Here is a 12,974-nt window from a genome sequence, read left to right on the forward strand (position 1 = left end):
TTACCCCTGAGGTGATTTTAGGTGGTACTTTTTAATTTGACTTTAGGTAATTATTTTCATTTGTGTAGGAGTGGGAGAAAGACCTTTGCATGGGTACTTGTGATTTCACAGACATTTGCTTAGGATTTTAAAATATTTCAGTGAATTAAGCAATAAAAATAATACATGGATAATAGTATAGATTGTATATATAGGATATAAATCATGAAGGTTATATACAGATGAATAGAAAACCCAGCAACAATGACTGAAGTATAGTAAACATATCCTAAAAAGTCTTTGGCACAGTTAACAGTTCAATCTTCACCACTTAACATCTCTGTGGCTCAGTTTTCTCATCAGTAAAATGGGAACAGAGTACCTACTTTCATTGGATTGCTCTGAGGAGAAATTAATTAACTCAAGAGTTAATAAGTTTCACTGGTGGGACTAGCGGTAAAGGATCTGCCTGCCAGGAAGGAGATGTTAAGAAATGTGGGTTTGCACAATGAGGTACCATTTCACACCAGTCAGAATGGCTGCTATCCAAAAGTCTACAAGCAATAAATGCAGGAGAGGGTGTGGAGAAAAGGGAACCCTCTTACACTGTTGGTGGGAATGCAAACTAGTACAGCCACTATGGAGAACAGTATGGAGATTCCTTAAAAAATTGCAAATAGAACTGCCTTATGACCTAGCAATCCCACTGCTGGGCATATACACCGAGGAAACCAGAATTGAAAGAGACATGTGTACCCCAATGTTCATTGCAGCACTGTTTATAATAGCCAGGACATGGAAGCAACCTAGATGTCCATCAGCGGACGAATGGATAAGAAAGCTGTAGTACATATATACAATGGAGTATTACGCAGCCATTAAAAAGAATTCATTTGAATCAGTTTTAATGAGGTGGATGAAACTGGAGCCGACTATACAGAGTGAAGTGAGACAGAAAGAAAAACACCAATACATTATACTAACGCATATATATGGAATTTAGAAAGATGGTAACAATAACCTAGTATGCGAGACAGCAAAAGACATACAGATGTATAGCACAGTCTGTTGAACTCTGTGGGAGAAGGAGAGGGTGGAATGATTTGGGAGAATGGCACTGAAACATGTATAATATCATATATGAAATGAATCGCCAGTCCAGATTCGATGAAGGATACAGGATGCTTGGGGCTGGTGTCCTGGGATGACCCAGAGGGATGGTATGGGGAGGGAAGTGGGCGGGGGGTTCAGGATGGGGAACACATATACACCCGTGGCAGATTCATGTTGATGTATGGCAAAACCAATACAATATTGTAAAGTAATTAAATCCCAATTAAAATAAATAAATTTATATTTTAAAAAAAGAAAGAAAGAAATGTGGGTTTGAACCCTGGGAGGAGGGCATGGCAACTCACTCCAGTTTTCTTGCCTGCAGAATCAAATAGACAGAGGAGCCTGATGGGCTATGGACCATAGGGTTGCAAAGAGACACGATGAAGTGACTTAGGATGCACAGTAAGTTAATAAATTATTAAAATTAAAAAACCAAAGAACTTAAAAGGCAGTCTGGCACATAGTTAACACTCAAAAGATGCTAGTTGTAGTGGTGGTGTTTCAAAGAATAACAAGAGGCTTTTACAATCCTACATGCTCAAAATTCTCAATTCTCCAAGCCAGGCTCCAATAGTGCTGTGAACTGTGAACTTTCAGATGTTCAAGCTGGATTTAGAAAAGGTACAGGAACCAGAGATCAAATTGCCAACATCCACTGGATCATCAAAAAAGCAACAGAATTCCAGAAAAACATCTACTTCTGCCTTTATTGACTACGTCAAAGCCTTTGACTGTGTGGATGACAACAAACTGTGGAAAATTCTTAAAGAAATGGGAACACCAGACCACCTTACCTATCTCCTCAGAAACCTGTATGTAGGACAAGAAGCATGTCCAAGAAGCATGGAACAACTAATCCATTGCTCCATGTCTGGCTAGAACTGGACATGGAAAAACCGATTAGTTCCAAATTGGGAAAGGAGTATGTCAAGGCTGTATATTGTCACCCTGCTTATTTAACTTATATGCAGAGTACATCATGCAAAATGCCAGGCTGGATGAAGTACAAGCTGGAATCAAGATTGCCAGGAGAAATATCAAGAACTTCAGATACACAGATGACACGACCTTTATGGCAAAAAGCGAAGAACTGAAAAGCCTCTTGAAAGCGAAACAGGAGAGTGAAAGAGCTGGCTTAAAACTCAACATTCAAAAAACGAAGATCATGGCATCTGGTCCCATCACTTCATGCCGAATAGATGAGGAAACAATGAAAACAGTGACAGACTTTATTTTGGGGGCTCCAAAATCCCTGCAGATGATGACTGCAGCCATGAAATTAAAAGACACATACTCTTTGGACAAAAAGTTATGACCAACCTGGATAGCATATTCAAAAGCAGAGACATTACTTTGCCAACAAAGGTCTGTCTAGTCAAGGTTATGGTTTTTCCAGTGGTCATGTATCGATGTGAGAGTTGGACCATAAAGAAGGCTGAGTGTGGAAGATTTGATGCTTTTGAACTGTGGTGTTGGAGAAGACTCTTGAGAGTCCCTTGGACTGCAAGGAGATCCAACCAGTCAACCCTAAAGGAAATCAATCCTGAATATTCATTGCAAGGACTGATGCTGAAGCTGAAACTCCAATAGTTTGGCCACCTGATGTGAAGCACTGACTCATTGGAAAAGCCCCTGATGCTGGGAAAGATTGAAGGTGGGAGGAGAAGGCGACGACAGAGGATGAGATGGTTGGATGGCATCACCGACTTGATGGACATGAGTATGAGCAAGCTCTGGGAGTTGGTGATGGACAGGGAAGCCTGGCGTGCTGCAGTCCATGGGGTTGCAAAGAGTCGGACATGACTGAGCGACTGAACTGAACTGAACTGAACTTTACAATCCTTAACAGATACAAGCACTGTCCCCATTTTTTTTAATAAAAAATGAGTGGGTTCAAATTGCTATTCATTACTCTGCTGCTATACATTTAAAATTGTGTCAATAAATTAACAAAAGTTTTTCTTGGATCTAAGTAATATTTTGTAGGATGCATGTTTTGCACTTAATCTGGCAGTTAGAAAGAGTAATCATAATTCACCACGACAGTAACTAAGCCTTTTGTAACTAGAGTCCCTGCAGGTGTGGAAGACAATAACGTGAGAGAGTCCAGCTCAATGTACAGGGAAAGGAAACAGGAGCAAGGACCAAAGGCAGATGGTGAAGAATCCAAGAAGGCAATTAGATTTACTCACTTTCAAAGTACTATTTTAAGCCTCTCTAATTCATGTTTCCTTTCTTGGATGGTTTTTCATTTTCAAAAATTTTAATACCAGATAAACGTTTCTCAGTAGCTGTTCACATTTTTTAAAAAATCCATTCATTCAGGAATGGGGACAGGAGTTGACCTTGTTTTTGGTCTTTGATCTTTAGTCTATCCTCTAGTTTATCGTATGTAAGTTACCTCAACAAAATTATAGGCCAGTTGTCCTATAAAAAATCCAAATAGAGAAAGAATCGTCAAGACAATGACTTCAGAATTCTTTAAAAATGCCCTCAGAAGTCCTAAAAAAAAAAAAAGTATGTGTTACTTGGACATAAGGTATAACTTAAAAACAATTTATTATTATCTCTCTTTAGGTATTTGATTTTTAAACTTCCTTTGAATGTCATACATTATGAAGAAATAACTGACAACTGTTATATAACCCTATCTTTTAGTATAAGACACACATAATGATATAGCACTCATGTGAATTTGGAAAATTTTGAAGTTACAACAACCTCCCATTTGCCAACCCAGTGGCACTGTCTGGGTATCTTGCTTCTGGATCTGATGAAGAGAAATTATGAAAATGAAATTTCCTGTCCTCAAAGTATCAGTTCACTCATTTTGTCACTTAGTTGTATAAGACTCTTTGCGACCCCATGGACTACAGCACGCCAGGCTTCCCTGTCCATCACCATCTCCCGGAGCTTGCTCAAACTCATGTCCATTAAGTTGGTGATGCCATCCAAAAATCTCATCCTCTGTCATCCCCTTTTCCTCCTGCCTGCAATCTTTCCCAGCATCAGGGTCTTTTTCAATGAGTCAGCTGTTTGCATCAGGTGGCCAAAGTATTGGAGTTTCAGTTTCAACATCAGTCCTTTCAATGAATATTCAGGACTGATTTCCTTTAGGGTTGACTGGTTGGATCTCCTTGCAGTTCAAGGGACTCTCAAGAGTCTTCTCCAACACCACAGTTCAAAAGCATCAAATCTTCCACACTCAGCCTTCTTTATGGTCCAACTCTCACATTCACACTTGACTACTGGAAAAACCATAACCTTAACTAGATGGACCTTTGTTGGCAAAGTAATGTCTGTGCTTATTAATATGCTGTCTAGGTTGGTCATAGCTTTTCTTCCAAGGAGCAAGGGTCTTTTAATTTCATGGCTGCAGAAACCATCTGCAGTGATTTTGGAGCCCCCAAAAATAAAGTCTGTCACTGTTTCCGTTGTTTCCCCATCTATTTGCCATGAAGTGATGAGACTGGATGCCATGATGTTAGTTTTCTGAATGTTAAGCTTTAAGCCAACTATTTCACTCTCCTGTTTCACTTTCATCAAGAGGCTCTTTAGTTCTTCTTTGCTTTTTGCCATAAAGGTGGTGTCATCCATGTATCTGAGGTTACTGATATTTCTCCTGGCAATCTTGATTCCAGCTTATACTTCATCCAGCCTAGCATTTTATATGATGTACTCTGCATATAAGTTAAATGAGCAGGGTAACAATATACAGCCTTGATGTACCCCTTTTCCTATTTGGAAACAGTCTGTTGTTCCATGTCCAGTTCTAGCTTTTTCTTGTTGACCTGCATACAGATTTCTCATGATGCAGGTAATATGGTCTGGTATGCCCATCTCTTTAAGAATTTTCCACAGTTTGTAGTGATCCACACACTCAAAGGCTTTGGCACACTCAATAAGGCAGAAGTAGTTGTTTTTCTGGAACTCTCTTGCTTTTTCAATGGTCCAGGCAATGGCACCCCACTCCAGTACTCTTGCCTGGAAAATCCCATGGACAGAGGAGCCTGGAAGGCTGCAGTCCATGGCGTCGCTGAGGGTCGGACACAACTGAGCAACTTCACTTTCACTTTTCACTTTCATGCATTGGAGAAGGAAATGGCAACCCACTCCAGTGTTCTTGCCTGGAGAACCCCAGGGAGGGGGAGCCTAGTGGGCTGCTGTCTCTGGGGTCGCACAGAGTCGGATACGACCGAAGCGACTTAGCTTAGCTAGCGGATGTTGACAATTTGATCTCTGGTTCCTCTGCCTTTTCTAAAACCAGCTTGAACATGTGGGAGTTCAAGGTTCACGTATTGTTGAAGACTGGTTTGGAGAATTTTGAGCATTACTTTCCTAGCATGTGAGATTAGCACAATTGTGCAGTAGTTTGAGCATTCTTTGGCATTGCCTTTCTTTGCCATTGGAATGAAAACTGATCTTTTCCAGTCCTGTGGCCACTGCTGAGTTTTCCAAATTTGCTGGCATACTGAGTGCAGCACTTTCACAGCATCATCTTTTAGGATTTGAAATAGCTCAAATGGAATTCCATCACCTCCACTAGCTTTGTTCATAGTGATGCTTTCTAAGGCCCACTTGACTTCACATTCGAGGATGTCTGGCTCAAGGTGAGTGATCACACCATTGTGGTTATCTGGGTCATGAAGATCTTTTTTGTGCAGTTATTCTGTGTATTTTTGCCACCTCTTCTTAATATCTTCTGTTTCTGTTAGGTCCATACCATTTCTGTCCTTTATTATGCCCATCTGTGCAGGATATATTCCCTTGGTATTTCTAATTTTCTTGAAGAAATCTCTAGTCTTTCCCATTCTGTTGTTTTCCTCTATTTCTTCGCATTGATCACTAAAAAGGCTTTCTTATCTCTCCTTGCTATTCTTTGAACTCTGTCTTCAAATGGGTATATCTCTCCTTTTCTCCTTTACCTTTTGCTTCACTTCTTTTCTCAGCTATTTATAAGGCCTCCTCAGACAACCATTTTGCCTTTTTGCATATCTGTTTTTCTTGGGGATGGTCTTGATCACTGCCTCCTGTACAATGTCACAAACCCCCGTCCATAGTTCTTCAGGCACTCTATCAGATCTTATCCCTTAAATCTATTTCTCACTTCCACTGTATAATCATAAGGAAACTGACTGAAGTCATACCTGAAAGGTCTAGTGGTTTTCCCTACTTTCTTCAATTTAAGTCTGAATTGGGCTTCCCTGGTGGCTTAGATGGCAAAGCATCTGCCTGCAATGCAGGAGACCTGGGTTCAATCTCAGGGTCAGGAAGATCCCCTGGAGAAGGAAATGGCAACCCACTCCAGTACTTTTGCCTTGAAAATCCCATGGATGGAGAAGCCTGGTAGGCTACAGTCCATGGGGTAGCAGAGAGTTGGACACAATTGAGCAACTTCACTTTTTCTTTCTTTCTTTCTTTCTTTGGCAATAAAGAGTTCACAATCTGAGCCACAGTCAGTTCCTGGTCTTGTTTTTGCTGAATGTATAGAACTTCTCCATCTTTGGCTGCAAAGAAGATAATTAATCTGATTTCAGTATTGACCATCTGATGATGTCCATGTATAAGTCTTCTTTTGTGTTATAGGAAGAGGATGTTTGCTATGACCATTGCGTTCTCTTGGCAAAATTGTATTAGCCTTTGACCTACTTCGTTTTGTACTCCAAGGCCAGATTTGCCTGTTACTCCAGGCATCTCCTGACTTCCTACTTTTGCATTCCAGTCCCCTATAATGAAAAGGACATCTTTTGGGGGTGTTAGTTCTAGAAGGTCTTGTAGGTCTTCATAGTACCATTCAACTTCAGCTTCTTCAACATTCCTAGTTGGGGTATAGACTTGGATTACTGTGATACTGAATGGTTTGCCTTGGAAACGAAGAGATCATTCTGTCGTTTTTGAGACTGCATCCAAGTACTGCATTTCGGACTCTTGTTGACTATGATGGCTACTCCATTTCTTCTAAGGGATTCTTGCACACAGTAGTAGATAGAAAGGTCATCTGAGTTAAATTCACCCATTCCAGTCCATTTTAGTTCACTGATTCCTAAAATGTCGATATTCACTCTTGCCATCTCCTATTTGACCACTTCCAATTTGCCTTGGTTCATGGACCTAACATTCCAGGTTCCGATGTAATATTGCTCTTTACAGCATTGGACTTTACTCCCATCACCAGTCACACCCACAACTGGGTGTTGTTTTTGCTTTGGCTCCATCTCTTCAATCTTTCTGGAGTTATTTCTCCATTGATCTCCAGTAGCATATTGGGCACCTACCGACCTAGGGAGTTCATCTTTCAGTGTCCTATCTTTTTGCCTTTTGATACTGTTCATGGGGTTCTCAAGGGAAGAATATTGGTTTGCCCTTCCCTTCTCCAGTGGACCACATTTTGTCAGAACTCTCCACCATGACCCATCTGTCTTGCATGGCCCTACACGGCTCATAGTTTCATTGACTTAGACAAGGCTGTGGCCCATGTGATCAGCTTAATTAGTTATCTGTGATAATGGTTTTCATTCTGCCTGCCCTCTTGGATAAGGATAAGAGACTTATGGAAGCTTCTTGATGGCAGAGACTGAGGTAGAAACTGGGTCTGTTCTGTTGAGTGGGGCCATGCTCCATAAACCTTTAATACAATTTTTTGTTGATGGGTGGGGCTGTGTTCACTCCCTGTTGTTTGACCTGAGGCCAAACTATGGTGGAGGGAATGAAGATAATGGGGACCTCCTTCAAGAGGTCCCATGCACACAATGCTGCACTCAGTGCCCCTGACCCTGCAGCAGGCCACCACTGACCCAAGCCTCTGCCAAAGACCCCTGAACACTCACGGACAAGTCTGGGTCTCTTGTGGGGTTACTGCTCCTTTCTCCTGGGTCCTGGTGCATACAAGGTTTTGTTTGTGCCCTCCAAGAGTCTGTTTCCCCAGAACTTTGTAAGTTCTGGCGGCTCTATGGTGGGGTTAATGGCGACCTCCTCCAAGAGGGTTTATGCCATACCCAGGTCTGCTGCACCCAGAACTCCTGCCCCTGCGGCAGGCCACTGCTGACCCATACCTCCACATGAAACACTTAAACACTCAAAGGCAGGTCTGGCTCAGTCTCTGTTGCATATCCTGGTACGCAGAACATTTTCTTTGAGCCTCCAAGCATCTCTGGAAGGCATGGGGTTTGATTCTAAGTGCTATTTTACCCCTCCTACCATTTTGCTTGGGCTTCTCCTTTGCCCTTGGACACAGGGTATCTTTTTTTGGTGGGATCCAACATTCTCCTGCCAATGGTTGTTCAGCAGTGAGTTTTAATTTTGGAGTTATCGCAGGAGATGATGAGCACATGTCCTCCTACTTTGCCATCTTGCAATGTCTTACTACATGTTAATCACTACTCATCCTAAGCTATAGTAACATATATTCTGTAGTTTTCTTAAACACCAGAAATACTTTTAAATGAAATCTAATCATAGGGAAAACTTCCTTTACCAATTAAGTGTTAAAAGACACTAACTATTCTGTCTATATGAATCTTCTTGCCTTAAAACTCCCTCCATGCATGCGTGCTAAGTCATTTCAGTTGTGTCCAACTCTGTGCAACCCCATGGACTATATCCCACCAGGCTCTTCCATCCATGAGATTCTCCAAGCAAGAATACTGGAGTAGGTTGCCATGCTCTCCTCCAGGGGATCTTCCCAACCCAGGGATCAAACCCATGTCTCCAGCACTACCTGGGAAGCCCCTAAAACTTTCTAAGCTAAGTCACTTCAGTCATGTCCAACTCTGTGCGACCCCAGAGATGGCAACCCACCAGGCTCCCCTGTCCCTGGGATTCTCCAGACAAAAACACTAGAGTGGGTTGCCATTTCCCTCTCCAATGCATGGAAGTGAAAAGTGAAAGTGAAGTCGCTCAGTTGTGTCCGACCCTCAGCGACCCCATGGACTGCAGTCCACCAGGCTCCTCTGTCCATGGGATTTTCCAAGTGAGAGTACTGGAGTGGGGTGCCATTGCCTTCTCCGTAAAACTTCCTACTCTAAGATTATTCAGCTCATCACTTCCAGAGGCGATATATAGACTACAATCCAGTTAACTTATGCCTAAGGTGAGACTCATTGGCATCTCAGAGTCTGTATTTCTTGCCTTTCACCTACAGGTCATAACAAATCAGTAAATATTTTTTGAATACTTATGTATAAGGTTAGCCAAAGAAATGTTTCTCAAGCAATTTCTGCAATGCCCTTTACTACTTGAAGCACCTGTCTCTATATAATCATAAAAGATCTAAAGCTAGTGAGATTCATGGTCAGCAGCACTTTATTGTACCAAAAGGGACCAAGGTTGATGATAAGCATTTTAAAGATCCCAGAGAAAGCAATTTCACTCCCTAATGGGAGTAAAATTGACGTTCTTCATGGGTGTTTGCTTTGTTGCTTCTTTGTAGTCTTTGTACCAGTTTTCCCTGGTAAAGAATATGCCTGCAATGCAGGAGACCTGGGTTCAACCCCTGAGATGGGAAGATCTCCTAGAGAAGGGAATGGCAACCCTCTCTAGTATTCTTGCCTGGAGAATTCCATGGACAGACAGACCATGGGGTGGCAAAGAGTTGGACATGACTGAGCAACTAAAACTTTCACTTTTGTTCCAGAAAGCATTTTAAACCAGCTGACATTTTGCCCAAATGAAAAAATTTTTAAGGGAACTAGAAAATGTTCTCTAATCACTAGTGTTTAATTATGGAATAAAGCATCTGTGTTTTTTAATATGTTATTTTATCTGCGTGAATATCATTCCTCATGCCTATTGAATACTTTATCATTGTATAAGAGAACTTATAGGTAAAACTTTTCCTAATTCCCCCCAGGGGGTGGAATAGTACATCTTCCCTAAAGAAAAAGCACATCAAAAGTCATAGCAGAATGAACAAAAGTGATGATGTTAAGTAAGCAAATTGTGAACCATGTATCTGGGTTCTATTTGCCCTCCCCTCATCCCAGATATTTAGGTCAAGTTAGGCCTGGCAGGCAAGAAGGAAGCCAGACAGTATAAAGCTCTCCCTCTCCTTTGTTACCAGAGATTCTGGACTATACCTTTACAGTTATAATAACGACACTGCATTGCAATTATGTGTCTGCCTGTCTCCCTCACAAAAAGTCTCCTTGAGGCTAAGAACTTTCATATTCTCCACAGTGCTATGCTCAGAAAATGTCATGAATGAATGAAGGAGCATAGTAGAGATCAGACTTATAGATAAATGAAACAAGATTGATATAATTCACTCACATTTTATAATTTCACTGGTTTTCTTCTTTTGTTATAATTGTGATCACTTTCTGAAGAAAGGTTCAGAGGTCAGAGGAAATATGAGATGTAAAAACAATCACCTACCTCCCAAAACAAGCGTGGACCATACAAGAATCAGGAAATGTCCCTTCCCAACAGTGTAGTCAGCGGCCCTTCCACAGAGTAAATCAGGTCTGTTACCTTCTTTTTGTACCCAGAAGGACACATTAGCTTTTGACATTGTTTTATCAGTCCCAGTTGATGAACCTGGATGAGATTTACTGTTGACACTTTCACTAGTGCAGACTAACCTGTTATGATACACAAAAAAGAAGACTATGTGACTGGCCAGGATCCAATCCATCCACATTCTTTCTACCTAAGATTATACTACACTCAGATCTGAGCCCACAAGGTACAAATTAATACCTCCTGTTCCACCTCTGCTCCAAAAACGTTCTATGGGAACACTAATAGCAGTGTTTGTGTTTCTTCCTGATACTGCTACACATGTATCGGGGAGAGATGGTATCAATTTTTGCATGTACCATTTATTGTACAATATGGTAATGTTTGTCTTCCCTATGGAACAGTGAGTTTCTTGAGGGTCAGAGCCAAATATTAATTTCCCTTAAGGCTGTGCACAGAGCATGTGGCACATAACAGGCTCTCCATAAATACTGGATGAATTCTTTGAGGGAGAACTCTTTCTCTGGGAGCACAAATCATTCTAGAATTTTCTTCTACTATTGCAATTTCTTGCCCCTTTTTCATCTCTCAGGCCCCTCCAACTCCAAAATGGCAAGTGGGAAACAGGTCAAAGTTGAGTCCTATTGGTTAAGGATGGGGGTGCAGAAGGATGTGAATAACCTATAAACAAAGGAAAAAGACAAAGGTTGAGGTCTGATCATATGGTAGCTTTGAGTGAATTAGAAAAAGCTCCCCCTTGCTAACAACAGGGCACACAGCTTAGCATGTGAATAACAGGCTAGATTTCGACCCCAGGACCCAATCTACCCCCTCAAGCTGCTGCCCTTGTGTGGGACCTAGTCTGCATAAATAGATGTGAAAGTCCTAAGGACTCATTCTCTTTTTCTCTCCCTTGCAGCTAGCCTTAACCTAAAATTCCTAGAGGTTCCTGAAACATCCCCAATATCTGGATCTTTGCTTTGCATCTGTTGGGTCTGAAAGTCACAGTGATCCTGACAAGAAGTGGAGGATGGCCCAGAAATGGTATTCAAAACACTGTATCTTGAAACCTGTCCCTCTAGCAGCACCTCACATCCTCGGCACCTTCAGAGCCTCTACTCAACTTGTCAGGACAGCCTTGCTCCCAAACCAAGTTCTCCAAACTTTCAAAACCAGCAATATCTTCAGCCAAGGCTAAGCAGGTTCAGAGTTGAAACCAAGGTGAAGGCACTGAAAATCACAAAAAATGCTCAGCTCTGCGTCTGTTTGCCAGGGACAGTACTGCCAACTGATAACACACTGAAAGCTATTTCCATACCTAATTCCTATTGGTTGCTTCCCAACTGACTTTCATTCTGATTGGCTACAAACATTATGCCCATCCCCAATCCAGAAGAAGCTTACGTGTTCCCAGGGAAACTTGCATTTCTTAATGCTCAAGCTGTGTCTATACACATAACTGTTTTAACTGATTTTCTTTGCCTGGTGTAATGGCTGAAATGGTCATTGACCGTGTAGACAGAACTTCTTCCTATGTGGTTTTTAATATACACTCTGGTTTTCTGTCTTCAGCTCTAACCCTTTTCAACTGCCTTGTCTCCTCTCTGACTTTTTCATTCATCCTTTTCTATTTTCTCTTTTTCTGCCCCTCCTTTCTTTTCCATGGAGTTTCTCACTCCCTCTTTTCTCCTTAACTCCTATTTGTCATTGGCTTTTGGTCCTTGATTTGAAGAAACAATATCACCCATTCTTCATAGGACAAATGTATCCCCAATTCTGTGATACCCAATGTGATTTTTTAATGCCAAATCTAATCATTAAAATCAAATACAGTATAAATTTAAACAAATGAACCACTTACTAATCAACTTGTAGTTTACTTTGAAGAGAGTTATTCTGTGACAATGAAATTCTACTCTCTCATTCCTGTGCCACACTAATCAGGGCACTGAGGATAACACCACCACAATGAGATGACTTCATCTATCATTGATCTTCTCCATCACTGTATCAAGGAAATTTTGACACACAGAAGCCCCAATTCCTTCTTGAGACTAACTGGTTTCAGTCAACAGCTCTATGTCTGCCCTAACTGCAACAACCACCACTAGCACTCACACACCATTCTCCCAAAATATTTCCTTTACAACGTTTTTTTGCTGTTGTTTGGTATGGTTCTTTTATGTCACTGGACCCATTCCTACCATAAATCCTGAGGACTATGTTTTTCTAAAAGCTGTCTTGTACACAGGCTGTCTCCTGAGAGACCCATTCCGTACTCATTCTCAACCTGCCCTTACTGAGCCCTTCTGGTTACTAAGTTCACTGCTCTTTCTCCCATATTCATCTTAACCTCATCTCTATTGCTTGTCACTTTGATTTCTCTCCTAAACTTCCATGACTCAGATCACTCTGAGTAATGT

General features: G+C 41.4%; 1 protein-coding gene across 1 annotated transcript in view; it reads right to left on the reverse strand.

Annotated features, from left to right (window-relative positions):
* Nucleotides 1-10,603, reverse strand: part of SLC9C2 (solute carrier family 9 member C2 (putative)) — a 97,651-nt gene extending 87,048 nt beyond the window's left edge. The window contains exons 1-2 of the mRNA XM_069546076.1: nt 10,468-10,603; nt 3,497-3,597 (exon numbers count right to left, since the gene is read on the reverse strand). Coding sequence (XP_069402177.1) covers nt 3,497-3,597; nt 10,468-10,603 — 237 coding nt within the window. The remainder of the gene's footprint in view (nt 1-3,496; nt 3,598-10,467) is intronic.
* Nucleotides 10,604-12,974: the final 2,371 nt, after the last annotated feature.

The sequence above is a fragment of the Ovis canadensis genome, chromosome 12 (genome assembly GCF_042477335.2).
Source record: "Ovis canadensis isolate MfBH-ARS-UI-01 breed Bighorn chromosome 12, ARS-UI_OviCan_v2, whole genome shotgun sequence".
NCBI classification, from domain to species: Eukaryota; Metazoa; Chordata; class Mammalia; order Artiodactyla; family Bovidae; genus Ovis; species Ovis canadensis.